The sequence below is a fragment of the Labeo rohita genome, chromosome 9 (genome assembly GCF_022985175.1).
Source record: "Labeo rohita strain BAU-BD-2019 chromosome 9, IGBB_LRoh.1.0, whole genome shotgun sequence".
Lineage (NCBI taxonomy): Eukaryota > Metazoa > Chordata > Actinopteri > Cypriniformes > Cyprinidae > Labeo > Labeo rohita.
Window position 1 is genome coordinate 20,447,344 of NC_066877.1, and position 11,591 is coordinate 20,458,934.

At 35.4% G+C, this 11,591-nt stretch overlaps 2 protein-coding genes across 2 annotated transcripts; both read right to left on the reverse strand.

The window, feature by feature from the left end:
• Positions 1-278: 278 nt before the first annotated feature.
• Positions 279-6,910, reverse strand: si:dkey-100n23.5 (cyclic AMP receptor-like protein A). The gene is made up of 13 exons (XM_051119973.1): positions 6,734-6,910; positions 6,145-6,197; positions 6,010-6,064; positions 5,364-5,420; positions 5,166-5,226; positions 4,802-4,889; positions 4,633-4,722; positions 4,505-4,543; positions 2,919-2,997; positions 1,648-1,695; positions 1,471-1,553; positions 1,030-1,171; positions 279-902 (listed from the first exon to the last, which is right to left on the reverse strand). The coding sequence occupies exons 1-13, from the start codon at positions 6,818-6,820 to the stop codon at positions 726-728; spliced, it is 1,059 nt and encodes a 352-aa protein (XP_050975930.1). The 5' UTR covers positions 6,821-6,910; the 3' UTR covers positions 279-725.
• Positions 6,911-8,811: 1,901 nt separating this feature from the next.
• On the reverse strand, positions 8,812-10,043 carry mid1ip1a (MID1 interacting protein 1a). The gene has a single exon (XM_051118531.1). It carries the CDS (start codon positions 9,966-9,968, stop codon positions 9,510-9,512), a length of 459 nt encoding a protein of 152 aa, XP_050974488.1. The 5' UTR covers positions 9,969-10,043; the 3' UTR covers positions 8,812-9,509.
• Positions 10,044-11,591: the final 1,548 nt, after the last annotated feature.

Here is an 11,591-nt window from a genome sequence, read left to right on the forward strand (position 1 = left end):
ACGAGAATAAACAAAGTGTTCACACTTCTGTCCACTCGGTGTCAGTATTGTTTAGAATGTGGCTTTACTAAGACAAAGTTACACAAACAGACACGTTTAGTTTACACCGATTTATTCCTTTTATAACCCTCTTCTGAAGCAATTCATTGGAAGCATGTATTACTCCATAGGGCTTTCTCATTAAGTGCTAAGAGACTCAGTATCTATATTTAATTAACTTAAAGTTAATTAGCTGAAAGTTCCTGCTCTTTCTACTAGAAAAAAGACACACAAACAAAAAAATGTAATTAGATTTGTATTTAAAAATGGTTGAATCAGCAAACAATACAAAAATATAGCATACATTTTCATAAATATAATAGCAAAACATGCTCAAATGCTTTTAAAGCACATGTCTGAAATATTCAACAGAGTGAAATAGAAAAGGCAGTCTTTAATTCCATTATATACAACAAAACATTATTCTGAGGTGGTAAAAAGCTTGATTGAAAGCTTTTCCGTATTAATACAGTAATACAGTACAAAAAAGGTATATGCTTCTACCCGTCATTAACAACAAAGGAAGACGTACTAACAGTACTATCAACCATTTTCTTTTGTTTTCCAACTATAATAATACATGCAATAATTAAAGTGTTGACATGAAAGCTGCAACACAGAAACACTGAATGAAATTCTTTAAAGGCAAAGAGTGTAAAAATATGTGCACACATGCACACACTTCTCTAAACATTTTCCCAGGGTCCCCTATCTTTTAAGATCATGTCCGGGCTGTAAAATAGAATGTTGTTGTCCTCATCGTCAGAATCGGAGTGTGTATCGAGGTCATGTGTGTATCTTACATTCGTAGCATGGTACTCTCCAATCGTTGTGCTGTCACACAGTCGAGACTGAACAGCCATCTGAAGAAAGCAGGTTACAAGAACAAGAGATTGAAATCAAACAGCTTACTAGGTGACTAGTAAAGTGCGTATGTAAGTTGACTATCAACAGCTAACCGTGGCTGAGACCAGTGAGCACGAACTGTACCTTTATTCCTGTTATACTCAGTTGACTCCAGGTGTCTTTGCCGAAGACCAGAGCATTTGCAAGCCCATGCAAGGGTGCACTGAGCACGTGTAGTAACGTCAAAGAAAACACAGGGTCCTTTGGGTAAGCAGCATTATGAAGTCTGCAGAAATACACACACACAAAGATGCATCCACAGTTATGAGAATATTACAATACTAATATGTATAGCTATCTTAATTTCTTTGCTTTCTATAATTAAACTACAAAACTTTTTTTGATGCAAAAGTGTTAAGACACCTCCTTGCTCCAAGCTCCTTGACTGATTACAAATTCAGACTTCAGGTCGAAAAATATAGAAATCTGTATATACATATATATCTTACTGTTCAAAAACTTTTGACTGGTAGTGCATACACAAAAATTACATCCCTGTAAGATGTGGTGAGAAAGTGTAGTTACCGATTTATTAGGGGGAAGATTGAGACAAGCAGATAGACTGAGGGATACCACTTCAATGGTCTGATCTCTTCGGCTAGAGAAATCTGAAGGAAGTAATAATTTGAATAGTTTAATGATGTATAAGCCAGTGGATGGCAGCATTGTTACAGCTGCACACACACACACACACACACATACCTTCCTCCTCTCTCTTTCTGGATTAAAGGTGCCTAACCAGGAACGCATCTGAAATAAATACAGTAATTAAAAAAAAAAACATGCATTTACATTCCTGATGCATGGATCATTATATGGTATATGGCTGAACGGCACTGCTCCTGCACAATTCCCATAATCTCGTTAGTGATATTTTAATGTACACTGCTAAATGAAAGACCAGTGTAAAGTACACAGATGTCTGCACGTACATGAGCATGCATGGGCTGATTTACTACGTCAGTGTGTGTCAGAATCTGCCAGACGTGCAAAATGTTCAGGAATGTGGAATGTCGCTCTCAGCCTTAATGTGGTAAGTCAGCATTACCAGAGAATGGGAGGAGATAAAGCTTTGTTTTCAATAAATTTGAATTGCACACCTAAATACAACAGCACGTTTCCATGGAATTAAATTAGTAGTAAGACCATTTCTAAAGGGGTCATCGGATGCCCATTTTCCACAAGTTGATATGATTCTTTAGAGTCTTAATGAAAAGTCCATAATGTACTTTGGTTAAAAATTTTCAATGGTTGTGTAAAACAACACGCTTTTTACCTTGTCAAAATGAGCTCTGCAAAAATTCTGAGGGATTGTTCCTTTAAATGCAAATGAGCTCTGTTTGCCCCATCCCCCTCTTCTCTCTGCTGCTCTGAGAGATTGTTTACTTTAGCCGCATTTAGCATGTTTAGCCGCAAAACTTACTAACTAGCACATTATTAGGAAAGATGATTGCAGAGATTCATAAACTTGTACTCACTTCTGCTATCGGTGATTTACAAATGATTTGCGCAATTTATGTAGATTGGGAGATGCTTTCCCTTCACAAACAAACGTAATCCACTGCATCTTCAGCGGCTCAGATGTCGGGAGAAAATGACGACCACTATGTTCATTATTACATCCAGCAACAGAACACCTCAATCGCTCAATCTGAGATATTCTTGTCCAAGTTACATCCCTGCTCCGGCATCAAAACAATGGAGGTCTGACTGTTACAGCTGATCTGAGGTAAGACGCTCATGTCAATCAACTATCATGGGAGCGGCCTCTGAGAATGGCTCAATATGAAAAAGTATTATTAAGGAAATTACTTTTACAGATTAATTAAAAACCACTGCATGGATTTTTATCATTACATCATGTACATTTGTACATACAATGCCAACACACATTAATGTTCAAACAACATGTAAAAGTGAAGTTTGCATCCGATGACCCCTTGAACAGATGTTTGTAAATCACAATTACTCACCCTCTCGTTGGCCACACAGATGATTCGAGCATAACAACAGATCATGAGGACAATCAGGCTAAACAGAGGAATGTACCATCTGCAAAAACAATAATTTACACCTCAATCAAGACAATACACAAACAGAGGCCCATTTTGGACACTTGATAGTGTGCTTATATTATGTTTCTGTAAAATAAATGCCTAGGGATGCAACAATATTAATAGTCTGATAACTGCCTGAAGATTATTTATTTATTTGTTTGTTTATATATTTTTTCTTTTTTTCATCAATATTCTAATATATAATATAGTGTATGTCTATAGAGTATGAAAAATTGATTCATTTAACTGTGCAGATAAGTTTTTGAAGATTAGGGTAGTCTAAATGTAAAAACATGGGAAATGAACACAAACAGTTAAAGTAATAGTTCACCCAAAAATGAAAATTACTACATGATTTACTCACCCTCGAGCCATCCAAGATGTACATGACTTTCTTCTTTCAGACAAAAACAATCAGAGTTGTATTAAAAAATGTCCTGGCTCTTCCAAGCTTTATAATGACAGTGAATGAGTGTTGAGATTCAATAGTCCAAAAGAAGTCCAATAAAGTGCATCCATCCATCATAAAAAGTGTTCCAAACGACTCCAGGGGGTTAACAGAGGCCTCCTGAGGCTAATCAATGCACTTGTTTAAGAAATGACAAACACGGAAACGCAGAGGAGCAAACTAAACAAAACACCGTTCACAAATTAAAAATTCAAAACTAGGATTTAAATAAATGAATAAATAAAAATGTCTGAAGATTTCGATATAAGTCAAGAGGAGACTGGTTTTCCTTTTGCTCCTATAAACAAAACTTGGTTCTTGAGTTTAGCATATTCTCACCAGAGCTTATGCTACACCTATGTCCTATGTCATCCACTGGAGGAACACCACTGAACGCGTGTACGACAGTTAACGCAATGATTTGCTTCAAAAGAAGCTCCTGGAGCCATGTTTTGTACTCTTATGATGGATGGATGCACTTTATTGGACTTCAAAACCTCAACAGCCATTCACTGCCATTATAAAGCTTAGAAGAGACTATTTTTTTATTATTATAACTCCAGTTGTATTCGTCTGAATAAAGCAAGTCAGATACACTGGCTTGAGGATGAGTAAATCATGGAGGTAATTTTCATTTTTGGGTGAACTATCCCTTTAAACATTCAATATCGACCGATGCTGCTACATTAAATATTGGCCAATAACCAATACACTGTTGGACATCTTGTGCATTCATATGTATTATTTTATTTGATATTTTGTTTTGTTATGCAACAGCATTTATGCATTTTAAGTGTCCAAATATACTTGTTTCCAGTGTGGATGATCCTTAACACAACATAACTGGACATAAATAGAGTGACAAATATTGTAAAAACACCAGCATGCACTAGAACGGGAACGGAAATTCCTGAGATTCAAAGAGCATGAGCTACGTGTGCCTCTGAAAAATGATGCAATTCATAACATAGTTTCATTAGTCCAACACAGATTCATTCCTAGAAACATGCATTTCCGCAAACACTCACACGCATGCCGAACATTGTAAACTTACATGCCAAACCTCCACCCGACATGATTATCTGTGATCCAACTGCAAGAGAACAATGATAGAAAAGGCTGATGATGATTGCAGTGATACGACTGCGATTGAGAATATATCAAAAGTGAAAGGTCATTCACCACCAGGCTCCTGCAGGACCGTAGTATCCAACCATCAGGGGGAGGGTGGACATAAGCAGAGGAACACCCCATGCCATCACATGATACAGTCTGAGAAACACATGCAGATGTTAGGAACACTATCTCTATGTATGCACAACTAAATATGTTTTTGTGTGTACTGGCTCACATTTTATAATGTTCAGTTCTGATTTCTCTCACCAGGTTCAGGTACAGATTAAAAGTAATAAGACAAACCCACATCAGCGCAGCCCAGTCTGAAAGAAACAGCCAAAAACTGTAACAACTATAGCACGACACAGTCGATACAGGATATCATCTTTCTATTTTGATGCAGTTATTGGAATTTATACAGAAGTATCATGTGTACTGCATGTTTGAATTCTATGTATTCAAATGTCTTCTACCAATTACACTAAAGCCAAAAAATGAATCATCTTACTATCCCATGTCAGAACTGATTATCTATTACTTTACATATAAACGTCACTGCACGTATGAAAACACATCTTTAAAACAGTTGCCAAATTTACCAAAATATGTGAGCCACCAGGCTTGAAAATTACACAGAGACCCCTCTGGATGAGACTCTCCCTGTGGATAAGAAGAAAGCAAATGTGTTAAGAAATACATTTATTAAAAAGGGAGAAAACATTTTCCATTAACTAGAATAATTCCTCTCTAAACAAGTCTCTCTGTCACATACACACAAATGAATCAAAGAAACTCACCATAACATAAGCAACACTGTCAAGAAGTGCAGCTACTGTCAGACTGCGTATCATTTTCTAAAAAGACAAAGGAAAAAGGACAAACACATATGAAACAGATAAAAAAAAAAGATTCAATATTATAATAATAATTCATAATAATCAACAATATGACTGAATGTGACAATTATTGGTTAGAATTACAGACATTACACTACAAGTTTGGGGTCTATAATATTTCTGCTAATATTATGTTCACCAAGGTCACATTTATTTTACCAAAAATACAGTAAGAACAGTAATGTTGTGAAATATTAATACAATTTAAAATAAACTTTCTTTTTTATTATGTTAAAATGTAATTTATACATATTGCAGCAGCCATTACTCCACTTTTCAGTGTCACATGATCCTTCAGAAGTCATTTTAATATGCTGATTTGTATAATGTATAATGTTTTTTTTTTTTTGCATAAAAAACGTTTCTCATTACTGTCAGTATTAAGTTTTGTTATTTAATGTAAAAAACAAAACAAAAACTTTTTTTTATTTACTTATTATTCTTTTGATAGTGTGTTTTTATTGTCACTTTTAATACATTTAATTCATTCTTGCTGGGTAAAAGTATTAATTTAAAAAAACAAACAAACATTTGAGCATAACTGTACCTGAGCCAAAGAGTTAGATTGACGGAGCAGCCATATCGCAAGCAGCATGAAAGAGCTACACAGGAAATTTTAATAAAGTTAAAAATGCTCAAATGTCACTTTAGAACAAAAACAAAGTGCAATGATTCGACTCACCATGCCACTATTGAAAATGTCCCTGTGGCTCTTTTCACTTTAAGTAACACATCCTGTGGATTAAAACACATATGTAAATCTAATGAAAATTAAAAAGGAAATAAGGAAGAAAAAGTGCTATGACTTTAATTCCATGAAGACCGTAATAACAATCAGTACAATCAGCTTTTATTACTCAATAACCCTTTCAGTAGCACATATTTTTCTTTTCGTTTTAAATAAACACCTTGGTTCTTGACACTTTCCCCCCTAACACTACACAGTTTCATATACTCTCCGACTATTCATTAAAGAAATGTAAACAGTCAGGTGTTTTCCTGCTCCTCCTGTGCTCTGATCACAGATCAATAAATGATTCATTTCCTACGAAACTTATCTCACCGTGACTCATCTTTTAAATAAAGTTTAAACGTTTGACTGAAATTAATTTGTCAAAAATCACTCCACACTTTTTAACTTTCATGTTATGCTTTCAGTAAAAGTAGTAGTAAACATCATTATGCCTGGAAAGGATGATGTCATGTTGTGATTAGCATGAGGGCTAACAAGTTAGCATTACAGTAGTTTTTAAACCGTGTTTTGTACTTACACATCGATAGTCGTCGGGCTCTGTGTTGAAGAAAGTACAGCGGGAGCTGCTAGTGTTGTTAACCTGGAGAAAATGCTCATCTCCCATAATTATTCTTTGTTTTTACTAACTAATATTTTGATCTGGATTGCACACATTATGAGAACAACATAGCCACATTGACATGTAAGGCGTGCGCAGAAGGACAAACAACACAGCGATACGAAATGCGGTGACGTTTACGTCCCTTTTTTTTTTTTTTTGAGACAGAACACTATGGTTTTACAGAATAGGCTGTTGTTTGAACAGTGAGATAATAATAAAATAATATGGATACTATATTGTTTTGAGATCAATGAGAAAATACACTTGAGTTTTAAGAAAATGAATGTACTGATTTCCTACTTTAAGTCATTTTTTATTCTTTTTTATATCTGTGAATAAATGTCATATTTTATATACCATACATTGTGTTAAAGTCAAATTTATTTGGTGCTCAAGAAATTTAAAATCTGGTTACCCCGTAATGGACAGATTTAATGTATTTAATCTTATGTATGATAGTTTATGTGCTCAGATTATTTTTATTAATTAAACAATAGATAAGTTTTTCATAATACTAATTAGGTGTCCATACAGATCATTTCCATGCCATATATACTATTTACTGGGTCCCGAGTGTGCTGGATGATAACTGATGAACAGCGGAGTGATCATGTTGGAAAGAGGTTGGGAAACATTATAAGAATGTTAAGTGAATGTTAAAATAATGTTATACTAACGTTATATAAACCAGAAACTAACGTTATATTTCTGTTAAGAAAACTCTACTGGCTTACCAAAAACAAACCTTAAAAATAATAATGTTCTGGGAACCAAAAACTAATGTTGGGGGAACATTAGAAAAACATTAGAATAACATTCTAAAAACAAAAAAACTAACTTTCTGGGAACCAAAAACATTCTGGAAATGTTAGAATATTGTTCTATGAACAAAAAACGAACAGTCTTTTGGAACGTTAAAGTAACATTATGGGAACGTTCTAAAATAAAAAACTAACATTCTGGGAACGTTAAGAAAACTTCCTGGCTAACCAAAAACAAAACATAAAAGTTTTTGGGAACCAAAAACTAAGGTCTGGGAACCAAAAATTGTTAAACGGGATGTTAGACTACTTTAAATCAGATTTTTTTTTTATTAAAATGAACGGATGAAACTACTCAGCATAATATAATCTTATATTTGGTCAAGTATGTTTCTGTGTTTATTGCTTTTTTTTTTTTTATATATATGTGTAGCTTGAGTGTTCATAATAGGCCTATAAAGAACAATGAAGGTGAGGTGATTTCGGTTCATCCCAGGAACATTGTGTAACAGTTCACACCTTTTTTCAAAATGTTTGTTTAGGTTTAGGTCCAATAAAAGAAGAATCTTTGGTATCTTTGAACAATAAGGCATTATGCAATATTGTCTATTGTTTACATAAATATAAATAAAATTAAAATTAAATAAAAAAATTTTCAAATGATTGTATTTTAGAAACATCCTGTAAATTTTGATTTACACATCTACACAACTTTGGTGACTCCAATCGACTGGCATTGTCAACATTTGAATCCTGGTCACATTTTGTGGTAAACTATACCACAAAATCGAAATATCTTGTATTTTTCTTTTTTTTTTTTTTTTTTTTGTTTGTTTTTTTTTTCTCATGTCTGCTCACATGGGCACTAACCTGTATTAATTATGGCCCCTTTGTATATTTTGATTATGAAAATAAATAATTTTTGTGTGTATAAGAAAAGAGATCTGTTTCGTTGCACAGGTCTCACTTAACAAACTAAATATGAACTGATAATAGATTAATTGAAATTGAATAGATTACAGAATGTTAGATTAAATTTGATTAGAACTGGTTACTATTTCAGGTCATTATGTCTAATGTCTAATTCATCCGCAGTACCGGAAATTAAGGACTTTTATAAGCTCTAAGAAATGAAGAGTATGTACACTGTGAGGCTAATTTGTACAGGGTGTGTGTAAGCCTACTGATTATGCATTGTTAAGCATGATGACTAATAAACAACCACACATTAGATGTTTTCAAATTACAAAAGTTTATTTTGTAGTAAAAAAACAACTCAGTACAAAATACATCAAACGTTTTTAACAGTCATACTGGCCGTTAGGCAAAACTTAACACAGAATCTCACGGAGCTCATCATGACACACAGAGTGATTTTCAGAGCCATCCACGTCATTGATTCACAGATAGTTTCAGGTCATTAGCAGAGAACATTCCCAAGGATTTTCTACAGGGTTTCTGCTTCATCTATAGGAGTCCTCACAATACAAACTATCATACGTCCATGTTCTTCAAGTCATCAGTCCTCTGGAACACACAGCAACATCATAGGACAACAACCTTCCTCTCAAAAACTTACAAAGAATGAAAAAATAAAAGCTTTCAATTATACATAACACATAAATAGATTTAAATATCAAGATAAGGCATGGCAACCAGCCATTTGAACGGAGATTTTGCTTTAAAAAGGGGGGAAACTGTCAGTGCAAATAAATGCCACAAGACAAGAAGCAGCCTTTACAATACGTCAGTGATCAACACCAAAACCAATACTAGTACAACAAACCCACTTTCCCCTCTCGGTTTGCCTTGCATTTTAACTTTTGACAGCTTCTGTTTAGTCAGTCCATTTGGTAGGCTCTTCCACAAAGGCAAAATAGATCCTATTAGATCAGAATAGTTCATCATATCCAAATAGATCATGATGCAGTTCACTGTCCCCAGCCGGCAATGCCAATCTCCTGCTTGTACCGGTTGGTCAGGTTGTTGGCTTGGCTTGTAAGCTCGGACAGCACCCCATGCAAGCCCTTCAGGTGGAACTGCAGGAGCTGTTCCAGATCCATGTCGTTCTCTGGCTCTGTGCGCGCTGGCTCCGGTGCTGTGGTGTCTTTCTTGCGCCTTTGCTCCTCTGCACGCATGACGCCCCATTCGATGTTGTTCCGGATGGACTTGAGCTGGCTGTAATAGCTGTACATGTCGGCCTCAGCATCCCGCAGATAGCTACCCGGGTCGTTGGTTAGTTTCTGCTGCTCTTTCTCTTGGTCCAGCGGCACATCTCTTAGCAGACTCGGCACCATGACCGTCTGATCCATGTTGTTGACGGCGCCGATGAAGCGGTTCATTGCCGTGAACAGAGCGTTCTTCTGGCTGAGGGGCTCGGACATCTGCATTTTGCTGGTTTATGTGGGTTAATTCGAGAGTAGCGTGTTAGTCTCTCGTGTGCTTAGTTTCCTTCTGAAGGTCTGCATTCCTTACGTGTCATTTATACCTGACTTTTTTTGCTTCTGGGCGTGACCGAAACCTGTTGGTCCGGTTTGGGACGCCAGGTCGGCCACAACCAGATTCCAACCGCAAGACACAAACCTCCGCACGGCCCACAGACACACAGGGAGCGGCACGAAAGTGCATTAATCGATTAGTTGCAAAATAATTTACATTACACAGAAACTAAATGAAAAACAAATGAAAACCACCACATATGACTTTTACCTTTAATATAATTATCACACATGACGAAAAATAGTAGGCCTACTGCTTGTATGCCTAGATGTGTTATTATGGCTATGTAGCCTAAATAAAGTGTAGGTCACAGGCTACGAAATGAACAAGGGTTAAAAGGGTAAATGATTTTGACTTGACTAAATAATATTTGTTTCTTGTTAACAAACTCTAATCTTTAAATTCTTTTTTGATTAGTATCAAGGCCAAAAGTTGCATGCTTTAGGTATGAATAAGCCTATGTGTTTAAAGTCATTATCATGCCACATATGCAAAACATGAATGAACCTAACAGGAAAGAAAATCACAAATGAGAAATGAGATTATATCTAGTTGTTAAAAAATAGACTTTTGTTTAACTCTTATGCTTGTTACAGTACCTGATGACGACTCTTCAGTTTTAAAAGCGAAAAACATCTCAGGTTGTGCTCAGATTTTCCAAGGCTTAACATGAAAAGATTTCATAATGAACTTTTCAAACATTTCTCATCTGATTTTTCTGACACTAAATGATCCGAGCTCAGGATCCACATATTTTATGCTCTTTTTCTGTCAAAGATTGCTTCATGTGTTTTAGAAGATACATCTAAAGCTGATACTTAAAGGAATTATAAAAGGAACTTAACTGACAACATAATTAAGTCTCCTGTAAGAATGACCATTTTCCATTTGAAAAATACAACCTGTGTTTATATTCTTATAAACCCAGTCGTCTGAGGGCCAAACTTAGCTATGTGCCAAATAAAACAGTTGAAAAGCTGACTAGATGTCTGCTTATTCTTTAAAATGGGTTTTAGGGGCACATTTCTGTCCTCTCTTTTACAGACTTGTGTCTTTCACTCAAATCTTTTAAAGTGCTTATGTAAAATGCTGTGAAACTGTCCCTTCTGGCTTGTTGAATTAATCTGAATGCCCAGAGGGGATCTGGTTTGTGATCCAATTCAACAAATTTACACAAGAGGATCCAAATAAGTATTCAGATGCAAATTTCAAACAATTAGGACCCCAGTTATCTACTACTATCGTGATAATAATGATAGTGAAAATGGTTTATGTCTTATCTGTGTTTCTTTCTTGCAGTTGAGTCTAAAGCCCAACTCAATTTGTACAAAAATAAAAAAACACACAGGCCTGATAAGGTCACAACTGAAGAGGGTCAAACAATGTTTAGCTGAGATAAGATCACAGCAAGGTTTCAGTTTAAATAATTGTACATACCAAGTCATAGAAAGGATAGCTGAAACACCTTTGCAATGACTAGAATGTATCGGATGATTCAGGAACCTGTTCTTCTG